The 14,099-nt window shown below is 29.8% G+C and overlaps 2 protein-coding genes across 2 annotated transcripts; both read right to left on the bottom strand.

Moving 5' to 3' along the window:
* Positions 1-2,078: 2,078 nt before the first annotated feature.
* Positions 2,079-4,255, bottom strand: LOC103576127 (glutathione S-transferase D1). Its single transcript, XM_008556180.2, has 6 exons — positions 4,146-4,255; positions 3,453-3,599; positions 3,222-3,280; positions 2,971-3,112; positions 2,534-2,698; positions 2,079-2,428 (listed from the first exon to the last, which is right to left on the bottom strand). The coding sequence occupies exons 2-6, from the start codon at positions 3,591-3,593 to the stop codon at positions 2,285-2,287; spliced, it is 651 nt and encodes a 216-aa protein (XP_008554402.1). The 5' UTR covers positions 3,594-3,599; positions 4,146-4,255; the 3' UTR covers positions 2,079-2,284.
* Positions 4,256-7,489: 3,234 nt separating this feature from the next.
* On the bottom strand, positions 7,490-11,832 carry LOC103576126 (glutathione S-transferase 1-1-like). The gene is made up of 6 exons (XM_008556179.2): positions 11,759-11,832; positions 11,510-11,677; positions 8,240-8,298; positions 8,040-8,181; positions 7,802-7,969; positions 7,490-7,715 (listed from the first exon to the last, which is right to left on the bottom strand). Exons 2-6 carry the CDS (start codon positions 11,648-11,650, stop codon positions 7,566-7,568), a joined length of 660 nt encoding a protein of 219 aa, XP_008554401.1. The 5' UTR covers positions 11,651-11,677; positions 11,759-11,832; the 3' UTR covers positions 7,490-7,565.
* Positions 11,833-14,099: the final 2,267 nt, after the last annotated feature.

Here is a 14,099-nt window from a genome sequence, read left to right as displayed (position 1 = left end):
TATATTTTTTCGTATGGGTTAGTACCACGGGGGGCCTTTCCAAGTCCATTTTGACTACATGGAGAGAAAATTATGGTAACTGTTCCTAGTACGTTTATGAAATATCATTCCATACCGTTATGGTAATGATTACTTGGGATTATGGGATATAGACCCATACTTTCTGGGAAAATTTTCCATAAGTATGGGAACAATTCCTATCATTATGGTAACAGTTTCCATATCGCATGTGAAAGAATCATGGTAATGATTACCATACGCATAGGAATAGTTCCCACAAGCAAATAGTAACCGATCCTATAACCACATTATAATGGTTCCTAAGTGTGTATGGGAATAAGCCTTATATATTACGGTAACTATTCCTATAATATTATGGTAAACATAACCATCATATTATGGTAATCGCTCCCATAATGTATGGAAATTATTACCATGATATTATGGTAACCATTATCATAGTTACATGGTAACGATTACCATGATTCCATAGGAACTATTCCGATACCATATGGGAATTATACCCATAATTATAGGAATGATTACCATAATATATATGGGTGCCGTTCCTATAATCAACATTTGAAAAAAACCGGTTACCATGCAGTATGGGAACCATTCCCATAATATATTGTAACTGTTACCATAATTTTCTCTCCGTGTAGAGACTGTTTATTTCCTAAAATGATAGCAGTGCTTGGCCCAAGAGAGGTATGGACTCGTGGTGGCTGCTAGTCAGGCATCCACACGCAAAAGGATCTTTGATCTGATCATCGATCTTAGGGTAAGATTATATAAGCTTATGCTTAATATTTTGCTGTGATTATATTATGGTGGAGGATAAGAGTGTTACGAAGCGCGTGTATATCCAAAAGGGCGAGGAAACAGCCTTCCGTAAAACGGAAGTGGACTTCAGTCCCGTTACATTAGTTAATTATTAATCGAAACGGTTAAAAATGGGTCAGTGATAAATATACATTTAATAAGTCGAATTAAAATCAAATTGTATACGTAATGAATTATAAAAATAAATAAATAAATGTATGATTTATGAATACAAATAATTAATATTTATTCGAATTATTAACCCTGAACAATGGATTTTAGAATCGTATTGTAATATTGCCGTCGGAACAATTTTAACGTAATTTGTTAACGTATAAATGCATTAGTGGTTGGTGGTTAACAATGTCGAAATATCGTACTATTGTGGCGAGTGAATTCATCGACGCATAAGGGATCTGGGTGGTGGTGCATTGAAATGTTATGTATACATATGTTGTAAATATGAGGAATGGAATATATCGTGGCAGTATGTAAGCTATTTGAGAGGGTATATCGGGTATGAATGGTATAGATGCTTTGACTTGGAATATAGACTAAAGTTTAATATGTCCACGGTCATTTTTCCTATAATGCTCTATCAAATAGAGTATAATGCCGTACCATACATACTCCAGGGCATTCGTTCAGTCTTTCTTTATATGTAACGATCCTTTAAGGTTTTATCTTACGAAAATACTATCTACTTTAGTCTACTTTATCTTATGAATTTATAAAAAATATCTGCTGCTTTTTTATCTGAATAAACTATTTTTTCTTTTTTTTTTTTTTTTTTTTTTTTTTTAAATATAGGAAGAAATATTCAAGATTTCTCCGTGATTTTTTTATAATATGTGACGGATGATATGAAATGGACTGGAAAATTGAGAACATTGTTGTTTGAATTCCAGACTCGTTTAAAGTGATAAGAAGACTACTTGATTCGGCTTTTACTTTATAAACTTGTAAAGTTTTCAACGATTTTGTACTTGTAGTGAAAAGATAAAGAAAAGAAAATCCACTTTTCCCATGAATTTAAATCACACTATTGTTTTTTTTCAAACAATAATCATAAATATTCATTTTCAATTCACTTAAACTTCCAATTATCAATAATATGATAACAATTTATACAAACAAATTCGTATAAGATTAAATTTCTTTAAAAAATGATTTTGATAAATTTTTACGTAAACTTAGTAGTAAACGAGTTAAATATAAAAAACTTTTGATAATAAAATAAAAATAATAAGATAGCAATTTCATTTTTTTTTATTGTGCAACTATCAGAGTTTATAAATTCTTAATTATCAAGTATACAAAATTTAATAAAAATTTTCTATTAAAATATTAAATGAGCAAAATAAAAGTGTTAAATAAATTCAATTTGAGGTGAGTAATACTTTGAAAACAGTATTAATAGAAAATGGGATGAAGTAATTATATAAATGTAATATAAAATTTAATTCTTCAAGAGTTTATCGATCAAAGACTGGAAAGCTTTGAGACCTTCGCCATTCACTTCGTCATACTTGACTGCTTCTGATTTAATCTTTTCAACCCATCTTGTGACATTCTTGTATTTACTTATGTCGTATTTAATCAACTGAAAGATAAACAAGTTACATTAAGTAATTATTCATTAAATATTAATTAAAAATAAAAAAAAACGTAACGAATTAAACTAATTTGAATATTTATTTAAAATTACCTCAAAGTTTGAAACAGTACAAATTAAAGCGAGGTCAGCAATAGTCAAACGTTCACCGGCAACGTAATTCTGACCTTCTAAAAATTTATCAAGGTAATCAAAGGCCGGTGCTATATTGTCATACTTTGATTTATCTTCCGGTGCTCCTGCAAATATGATTGGATACTGTCCAAACCAAAAACACGTTAATATTTATATTTTTAATTAATTAATATTCACTCTTATTACACTTTTTATCTTTATAGGATTATCGTTCATTTTTGTTCTTTCGCTCATTACTGGGGCTGCGAATATTTAATTTTAACAAAATTTTTTTTTCCATTAATACTCCAGAAGTAAAAAAAACGATTATTTGAATTAATTAATTACTGCCAGAGTAATAATTAACGTAAACAGAGGTTGACTAATCAAAGAGGTGGATAATTAAAATGACTCACGTAATAATCAGAAAATGCCGGATACATTGTTCCCATATCGTAGTAAAGTCTTTGATCAACCATAGCCCGTGCCTTGGGGTCTTTTGGGTACAGAGAATCATTTTTTCCGTATTGATTAACCAGATATCCCATTATTGCACGGCTGGAAATTAGTAATTATTAGGATTAATAATTATTAGAAGTTTTCGAAACAATGATAATGATAACAAATTTATTAAATAATTATAATAACAAAATAAAATAATAATAACCTTTCCCAAAGACTAAATCCATTGTCAACCAAAGTTGGTACAGTGTGCTGAGGATTTAGCTGTCGAGATAAATGAAATATTAAACTCAGTTTATAATACCGTCTTATCTATTAACTTTTAAGATACTATTTAATGTCACAGCTTCGCGAAATACTTAAATACAAAGTATGTAACTGTAGCGAAATTCTGAAAATGTCAAAAAAAAAAAATTAAGTAAATAAAAATACTTGCCTTGATAAATTCGGGTTTGAGGTGTTCACCGCCCGCGAGGTTCAGGAGTTTAAGATTAAGATCAACTCCTAAAGCCGCAGCGACTAAACGTACTGCTCGGCAAGGCGAACTTCCGGGTGTGTAGTAAAGGTCAATAGCCATTCTAGTCTACGGCAGAATGAAAAAGAGTCAGCTATTTATTTAAACTGGTCTTTTTTGAGCAACTTTCACCATTTCGTTTCAATGGCTTCCTTCCAAGATCTCATCACCTAAACTTTTTCTTTAAATGTTTTTTAAATTTTTCTTTCTTTTTTTTTTTGTTCTATTTTATTCTACTCTATATTTAATTGTATAAAAAATTCCTACAGTTATTTATCCATGATACAATTCCATATCAAGGGAAGCGTCAATGACCGCAGTGACGTTCTCTTAACCTCGCTCCACTATTTTAATAACGACTCCTTGTAACAATAGTTTTTTATATTATCAAAAGTTTCGACAAGTACTTTTTGAATTTATTATGACAATCATCGATATTTTCTAATAAAAAAATTTGAAAGCTTTAATAAAAATAATTCACCGGTATAATGAATTGCAAATGTATTAAATAAAAATTTTGGACAATTTAATTTGCTCGGTCTTCTACTAAATAATGTAAAAAAATTCATGAAAAATGAATACTTATTGTGGTAAAATATGAGTTAATATACTTACTTGTGTGGTGTAGTAAGAAATATTGTAAAACAAACTGAGCACTCACTAACGCTGGCACTTGGACGACTAACTGGGATTATAGTTAGTCACGACTTTATAATAGGTGTATGGTGGGGCCATTACTACTTGGCAATGTAGTAAAATAAGTAAGGTAGTATAGTGCTGTAGTACTATACATAGAAGTAGAAACGGCAGGCAGAAGGCGGCAGGCAACCCGTACCAGTACCCCTACTACTAGTCCAGACTTACATACAGACACATTTACTGACTGGCTAACTAACTAACTAACTAGCACAGTTAAGTATGAGAAAAAGTTTCCGTTCATACTTGTATCTCACCACGATACACCTTATCCTTTCATTATAACCCACACAATCCGGAGTTATCAGTATATTAAAACGCGTAAATATGCTAAGATAAACCCCAACTCAATGACGCATTTTATTATCGCGAAAAAAAAAAAAAAAAAAAAAAACTTAACATGAATATATGATGAAAAATTAATAATAAATTTATGATGGCGATGCTGAAAGTTGGATTGATTGTTAAATATTTGTTTAAGTCGATTTATATAGATTTAAAAAAAAAAAATTTATATGTATATACATGAGTGAAGAGTGTGAGTGCCTGTATGTTTAAGTAGGTGGGTTGAAAATGCTTGGCACGAATTTCCATAGTCTGGAAGGTACATCGCGTATGCGATTTAACTCGGAAAAATGTTGGTCGCGTGTTAGTGCCGCGGGTATGCATGACACAAAGAGAGTAGAGCAAAGGAAGTCGATATTAGTTTGTCGACGTGTTTACACCCACGATCGATTCTTTCGCATATCGGTTCTACCAAAAAAGGAACAAAAAAAAAACAATGAAAAGTACTGAAAAAATAGGATTTTTAACATTTCAACACGAAAATAATGAAAGAGAATCGAACTCTGAATATATTTTTATGAAAATAATCCACATATTTGCTGTGGTTGGGAATAACTACACACTATAATTCTTTGTTTATTATGATGTCCTCTAATAGGAGAAACTCGAAAATGTCTCGAGAAAAATGTTTTTTTGACTTATAACCCACATGAGTATGGATGAGGATGACACTGTCTATGTATTTCGATGGAGAGTAGCCTGTAATTGTTTTTCTGTTAGGAATAATTACATAATACATACGTTGCTTATTCATTATGATGTCCTCTAGCAGGAGAAATTCAAAAAAGTCCCGAAAAATTTTTTTTTTTTCCTTATGACGCTATGTCGAACCGGAAGAATGGGGAAGGGTCGTAGAGTTTACTGCATAAAATTTTTAGACTCATAACTGATATGATAATAGTTGAGAATATATTTATTATAGTGTACCCGGGTCAAAAATAAAACTTGATTTAGACTTGGTTACCAAGTCGAAATTTGGAACCGTTTTTCACAAGACAAACTCGACTTTTTTTTTACGGAGATATGAAATACATTGAATTTTCGTTTTGGTTTCGACTTAACTGGCTTACTTAGTCACGATTTAAGACAAAAAAGTTAAAATCAAGTCGAAATTGACTTGATGTAGACTTATTCGACTTAAATTATAAAGCGAAGAAGTCAAAACTAAGGTGAAATAATTTTGATATATTAAGGCGAAGTAAGGCGACTAAATAACTTTTTTTCGACTTGGTTTAGCAAGTTAAAAGTAAGGTAAATGATTGTCGTGCTCGAAGTGAAGACGAATAAGTTCAAACTAAGATCAAAAAATATAAACAAGTTGAAATTAAGACAAAAAAAGTTCAAAAAGTTGAAAAAAATGAAATTTAAGTCAAAAAAGTCGAGATCTTATCGAAAAGTCGTCGGCAAATCGATAACTTCAAAAGAAAATAAGTCGAAGCGAGCCTGAATAAAGTTTTATTTTTGACCCGGTTAAATTGTTGCGTTAAATGATTATATTTCAATCTTACAATCTGCTAATTACGCTGCAAATAGTTTGGCTTTACACCCATTCCATGTCTTTTTTATTATACAGAATATTTTAATATGAAGATTGGCAAGAAAAAAAAATGATTGTGGAATAAATTAAACGATCGTAATAAATGAATTATCAAAGAAATAACAGTAAAATGTATATGGAGGTACTTAAGGTTTTATTTGCAATTGTTTTTACCATTTTTCCATTTCACTGTCTTTACACGTCCGGGATAGAAGAGAAATGTCTTTCTTTCTTGATTCCATTTCGTTTATAATTTTTGTTGCATTATACTTTTTATTTTCCCTCTTTTCTTTATAATTTTTTTTTTTAGTACACTGTCGTTTTTATGCCATGTCATTGTTGAGCAATCTTCCGAATGGCTTGGGATTGTGAAACCGCTTAGTATTATACCATCATGAACGACGTTGAGTAGACGCAGGGAGACAGGAGGTGAAGGAAAGGAATATGACTGTTTACGTCCTTGGAACGTCTACCTAATGGATTCGCATCTCAAATAAAAAAAAAACCGTAGTGCACTAAAAAAAATAATAATTGTCAAGCGTTTCTGGCTCTTTAGGATAATTAAAAAATAATTTTTAAATAATTGCATCGCGATAAATTTATATTTTTAATTATCTTAAAGTTTTATAAATTTTATTTAGCAAGTTTTATATAAAAAAAAATACTAGAAATTCCTAGGTAAAATTTATAACTGATACTGCGGCATATACTTCTGTTTCTGACAGTGGGTGAACTTGATACAAGCATTTCCGACAATAAATACCCTTCTACAAAATGCTTCTGCTCAACTGGAGAGTGAAATTTGAAAGGTCCTGTCTAATGCAATGCGTTAAAATTATTATTTTTTTTTTTTCACAGACCGGACAGCTATCTTTAAAAGAATAAATTTTTTTTCTCGGTGGAAGTATTTAATTTTTTTTAAAATGAAAAAATTACAAAAAAAAAAAAATAATTAATCATAATTTTCAGAATTCCGATAAATGTGAGACACCCATAAAATAAAAATGGCAACACCTATTTCTACTTGACTTGTGTTTTCAGAATGTAAAATAATAAAAATATAATTGAATATCCGGTTGAATTAAATTTAAAAGTATTGAGTGTGCATCAACCATTAAATTTCTTAATTCTATTTTTAATAACCTCGTTAACGGTAGGATAAACATTACAAAGAAATCTTTGAATTAAATTCTCTTTGATATTAAATAATAGAGATTTTTGTTGAATTAATAATATTTTTTTATTTCAGATAGTAGGATAAATTTATTAGGTAGTATATACTAGAAGTAGTTAAATTTAATTAGTTATTATGTAGGTATCAGTTGCGCTTACAAGTGATTGGTGAACAGATATAACATTAATTGGGAATATTGATCTAGATAATAGTTGTATGGGAGTGTTGGTAGTGTTGGTAGTAGTGAGTAAAATTGAGTACAGAGTGGGAAATTAAAAGGAAGTTAAACAGCTTCCAAATTGGCTTGAAACCACTCGCCTAGTAATTGAGCCGGAGCATTAACTTGTTCGTATTCGTATTTTTCAAGAGCTTCTTTGCAACGCTCGTACCAGGAGACTACATTATCGTAAGCTGTTATGTCAAACCCAAATATCTGAAATTTTTTTTTAAATTTAATTAAAATTTTACGCTATTTTATTTGGACTTTTCATATTTAAGGCACACGTTAAACTGGCATACCTCGGCAAGGTCAACGCTTATGACAATCGAGAAATCAGCGATTGTTAAATTTTCGCCGGCAACAAACTCACTTGTTCCTAAATAAATGTTTAACATTTCAAAAGCACGCTCTATTTGCTTTACTTTGTCTTCGTCTACGACCTTTGACATTCCAAAAGTGACAAAAATCTGTAAAGGAAGAAAAAACAACGTAAAACTATACTCAGTTTTAAAGTTAAATCAATTTTTTTTAAATTACATAAGCGTTAAAAATATTATAGTAGAGCCTCGTTAAGTCAAAGTATAATCTCTCGTCGACAATTCCTTTCTGTTTGGGATCCTTTGGATACAGAGAATCATTCTTAGCGTATTTGTCCACGAGGTAACCCATAATTGCACGGCTAAAACAATTAGTTTTTTTATTTACTTTATATATTGATTTTTTTTAATTAAAATTACCTTTCAGTTAATATAAATCCATTGTCATCAATTGTGGGAAGAGTATGCTGTGGATTTATCTGTTAATTTAAATAAAAAACTTTTGCTAAGTTATGTACACATAAAGTTTTAGCAGCTCTATGAACCTGACAATCGACCTTTGAATTTTGGACGGAAAATTCTGGGAATAGATTGTAGTGAACCTAATTGTACCACTGATTTTTTCGTTTGAACTCGAAATGATATAGTGATAAGATGAGCCCATAAAAGAGCTAAAATAAAAAAAAACATTTTTTCTAAAAAACAATCGACAACCATGAATTAGCATATACACGGAAAGAAAATTATGGGGATGGTTCCCATAATTTTGTGCAATTATTTCCTATACCAGTATAGGAATAATGACCATACATTATGGGAGCATTTCCTATAATTATAGGAGTGTTTCCCATAATTATAGGAATAGTTCCTACAATTACAGGAATGTTACCGATGCCATTATAGAAATGGTCTTTATAATTATAGGAATGGTTCCTATAACTTTATAAGAATGGTTCCTACAATAGTATGGGAACGATTCCCATAGTACTATAGGAAATTTTCGTATGAATATTGCCATGTTATTTATTCTAATAATTACTCTAAATCGAGTAATCTTGGGCCATTACGGCTTTTTACTCTTGAGTTACAAAATTTTACTCTCTCAGTAAGTAAAAATCAATCAGATTAATTTTTACTCATACTTACGAGTAAAAATTACACCTAGCGGCTGTCTAAATAAATTCTCTCTAGTTCAATTTGTACTCGTCGGTTATGATAAAAAGTTGATGATTCAATTCATAAAATTTATATTGAATTATAATCAAAATTGCAATGAATAGGCTGAAATTTCTATAATAAATTTAAAAACCATCTAATTGCCTTAGAATATGAATTAATATAAATATTTTGATAAAGAATGAAAAAAAAAAAAAAAATTACTCATATTGTGTTGAAAAAGTAAAGATACAATTTTTTTTTTTAATTTTAAAATAAATATTAAGTTATAGAGAGATACAGAGATCGTCTTTTTTTCCAAGCCTACGTTTGTGTGCGTAACATGTCAGTTGTCGCAATAATACAGTCTAGCAATGTTAATATTTAAATAAAAAATTCTGATTTATCACAAAAAATACCAATTTTTTGCAATGGCCCAGGATTATTCGAAAACGCAGAGTAATTTTTATCAAAAAATTTTTTCCGTGTGGGAATCGTTCCTATACCATTATGGGAATCATTCCTATAATATCATAAAAATATTAATTTAAAGAAAAGTGTGGAAATCACTTCTACAATATACAGAAATATTATTAAACATAAAAACAAAAATTCAAACATTGAAAAAAAAAAATTCGTATTCGGCAAAAAACATCAAAATTTTTAACAGAAATTTTTTGTCAGCGCAGAACATTCAAGACAATTCAAATTTTGGAAATAAAAATTTAAATTTCGATAAAATCTCAAACTTTGAAAAAATTTCTACACTATTTTGCAAAACAAAATTTTAATGATATTATAGGGATGGTTCCCATAACATTGTGGGAATAGTTCCCATAATATTATAGGAATACTTCCCATACCATTATGGGAACTATTCCCATAATGATATGGGAATACTTCCCATAATATATAGGAACCATCCCTATAATAGTATGGCTACAATTCTTATACCATTATGGGAACTATTCCTATAATGCATTGGAACACTTCCCATAATTTTCTTTCCATGTAGACTCGATTGTACTGTCCTTGATTTTTATCTGAATATTAGAATTTTTAGAAAAAGTGGTAAGGCTGCTGATGGAAGGTCTTTGCAATCGATCGGGATCATTAAAATGAGAAAACGAAAAAAGAGAACATTTAAGTGTGGTACAATTGGTATTGACGAAGTACAATCGATTGGTAACGTGTACAAGTATTTAGATGACAAGCAATAAAATTTTTATAATGGTCCTTACGTTTTTTTTCTTCGTAAGACGTTCTTAAACTAGTATTTTAGAGTAGTACAATTGGGTACTAACGGAGTGCAATCGATTGACAGCGGATACAAGGAATTAGACAGAAAACAATGAAATTTGTACGGTGGCCCTTATGAATTTTTCTAGCAGGACGTTCTCTAAATATTATTTGGAAGTGGTAAAATTGAGTATTAACGAAGAATAATGAGTTGATAGCGAGTACAATGTTTTCGATAAAAGAGAATGAAATTTTTACAATGGCCCTTATGCATTTGTTTCTCATAAGGGCAATCTTTTACTATTATTTGAATGATACAATTGGGTACTGACAAAGTACAAAATCAAATGATAGCGAATACAAGGATCTAGATAAAAAGGAAAGAAATAATTACAATGGCACTTACGTTTTTTTATTTTTTATTAGGACGTTCGCTATATCTAGCATTTTAGAGCGATACAATTGAATACTAACAGAGTACAATAGATTGATATCGGCTATAAGAATTCAGACAGAAAACACTGTCATTTTTACAGTGAACCTTATGTATTTTTCTAGTAGGGCGTTCTCTAAATACTATTCGAAAATGGTACAATGGGCTACTAACAAATTAGAATAGATTGATACCAATTTTAACAATCTCGATCGATTGCAAGGAACTTCCATCAGTTGCCTTAGAACTTTTTCCAAAAATTCTAATATTCAGATAAAATCAAGGGTAGTACAATCGAGTCCATACGCTAATTCATAGTTGCTGTCGATTGTTTTTCAGAAAAAAATACGTGGTACGATTTGGTATCTATCTAGTACACTCGATCCTAAGAATTTTTGGTTAAAAATTTAAAGGTTTTAATCGCCAGGTTCACAGAGCTGGTTATAGCATGACTACATTTTTTTGTGGTCATTACTTGGATTAAAATAATTTAATTTCAAGGAATTTTTTTTTCTTTAATCGATATGCCGAAGGTCAGAAATAAATATACTGAAAACGAAATTATTAAAAAAAAGTGTTCGTAAAAGATATGACAAGAATAGTTATTGTATGATATTTGTGAAAATTTTATTTTAGAATTTTAGCGATTTTTTTTTTTTAATTTTTTTTTCTATATGAATAAATAGATAGCAATAAATAATGTAATCGTCATTCTTAAGCTACCGGGGGGTCGTTTAAAAAAAAATTCATTAAAATTTATGAATAACAGTCTGAGTAAAAATAAAATAAAAATGTCAGTATCCAAAAATCTCGAGATCATAACCCCAAGTGTATAAAAAGATAAAATATATATGAAAAGTTACCTTAATAAATTCTGGGCTAAGTTGCTCGCCTTTAGAAACATCAATAACTTTTAAATTTAAATGAATACCAAGTGCTTTGGCTAACAATATAACCGCACGTGAGGGTGGACTTGGCGGCAAATAATACAAATCGATTGTCATTATTCTTACTTAATTATTTTTCAAGTTCTGTAATCAAGTTCATGGTCATTGAAAATTAAAATTTTAAATTATTATTTAAAATAAATATCAATAGTTTTTAGTAATTACTTATCTTGGAGAACAAAATAAAAATATATATTGGACGTTATTGAAAATATTTCATATACTTGCGTCGAATTATTAGTTGTTTTTTTTTTGTTTTCACTAGTTATTTTACTATTTTTAATATAAGCAGAAGATTAAAAAAAAAATCTGTTGGCGTATTACGATGGAAATATTGGTTCTCGTACACGTCGTGAGTTGAAGTAATACATTGGCATACGACGTGAAATGAATTCGTATTGTTGTCGAATATACAAGCCAAACTGTGCTACACTGATGTCTAGTACCCACTACACCTAAACGCAAGCGCGCTAAAGTTGCCATGACGATGTTGCCAAACAATGAACGAGAAAAATATTACAACCTCGTATATGTCACTATTCAAATTTTTTCACTTTATTGATAATATAAAAAAATTTTTTTTTACTCGTTATTACTATTCACATTGTGCCGTGTAAATAAATAACAACTTCTATACTATCTAAATTATTTATTAAAAAATTTTTAATAAACAGATTTTATTATTTTTTTTATTTATATCTGATATTTAATTAAATTATCAAACATTAAAATTTTTATTTTTATTTTTACATAAAAATTTTAGAAGACCTTTCTTATGAAAAAAAAAAATTGGTCTATCGATTGACCCTGCGGGCCATCCTCAAAACTTCCCGCTATTTTCGAGCTCCTTAAGTTCAAAAATATTGTTGTAAATATATTTTCAAGCTCGAAAATACTTTTGTATGCCTTGATTTTAAAACAAGTTAGATGACATTATACGATGATCGAAAAAGACTATAAAGAAGAAGAGTTGGTATGATTTCAGACACATTTTAGTACATTATATTTTTATTTATCCGGAAAAAAAAATTTCGTTATTTTTTTTAACTTTTCAGTGCCGAGATCTTTCGAACTAATTAACCGATTTTGACGTTTAAGGTTGCAATCTGTGCGTTTTCTTGAATTCTATAGCTGAATAAAATTTGAAAATGATCGGTCCAGCGGTTTAAAAGATATTCGAAAAAAACCGTTTTTTACCATTTCTTTCTCCAACGATATCTCTCGAATGCATTAACCGATTGAAATGGTTGTGACGGCGATCGACGCGTTTTATCAAGTTCTAGAGCTGATTAGATTTTTAAGTGGATTGTTCGAGCTGTTTCGGAGAAATAAAAAAAAAAATAATTTTTTCTCCATAATTCGCAAATGTTTTCGAGTCTCCTTGATCAAATGGTCTGAAATTTTCAGGAAAGTTGATGGTCAACAAGCTCTTTCGATTGCCATCTTAACAATTGAAATCGGTTCATTAGTTAAAAAGTTGTAGAGCGTTCACATCCACACACACACATACACATACGGACACTCGAACATCATTCTGAAAATAGTCAGAATAGCTTTCTACGACCTCAAAACGTCGACATCTGATGAAATTTCGATTTTCGCAAATCGGGGTGAAAACAATAACTTCTCGAATTTTTTGAAAATTATCGATTTTCTTAGCGGGAAGTTAAAAAGCGTAAGTAGAACACATCTCATTGCTTCGCAAATGAGTTGTGCAATAAATAAATCTCTTTGAATTTTTAAAAATTCTAATAACATAAGCCCAATTTAATTTAAAAATTATAATAATGTAAATCAAAAATTAAATTTATAAGATTGAGATTGATTAATATGTATCAATGTTAACTTTTAATTATAACATTTATAAAATGTGTAAATAATTTATGTACTCTTTGGATCGAGGTATGGTAAAATCAATATAAATTGATGATGTGTTATAAAGGGTAGTGAAAAACAGCCAGTATTTAATTTAAACGCGGGAGTAGTCGAGCAGAGCAATAGTGATGCCTTTTATAAATTGTGTAGCAATGCTATTTCAGAGAGTTAATAGAGAATAACTTTTTGTCTGATTGTATTCACGATTGCGTTATTTTATGCACATAAATAAAGTCTGCGTTAATGGACGGCAGTATGTGGACATTTTGTAATTGAATGCGGATATGCACTACACCGCCAAATACCTTCAATATATAGAAATATATATATATATATATATATTTATTTATTTATTTGTGCGTATCTAGCTCTATATGTGTATATATAAATATATGCTTACCATTGCCTACAAGGGAATTGTTTAAATCATTAATGGTGATTAAAACGATTGTACAATCGTACATCACGCACGTATTTCACCAACTAGTTTAAACGGCTAAAATTAACGTTCTTCCATCCTTTCCCACTCCAACTCACACTCATTCCACTAAAGTTATTTATGTTCATAAGTCCTGCTATTATTTACAAATAATTTCACCAGAATTTACCAATTTATACTTTATCCAAATCT

The sequence above is a fragment of the Microplitis demolitor genome, chromosome 4, assembly GCF_026212275.2.
Source record: "Microplitis demolitor isolate Queensland-Clemson2020A chromosome 4, iyMicDemo2.1a, whole genome shotgun sequence".
NCBI lineage: Eukaryota > Metazoa > Arthropoda > Insecta > Hymenoptera > Braconidae > Microplitis > Microplitis demolitor.
The sequence above is the reverse complement of the archived record's forward strand: the minus strand, read 5'-3'. Positions and strand labels throughout refer to the sequence as shown.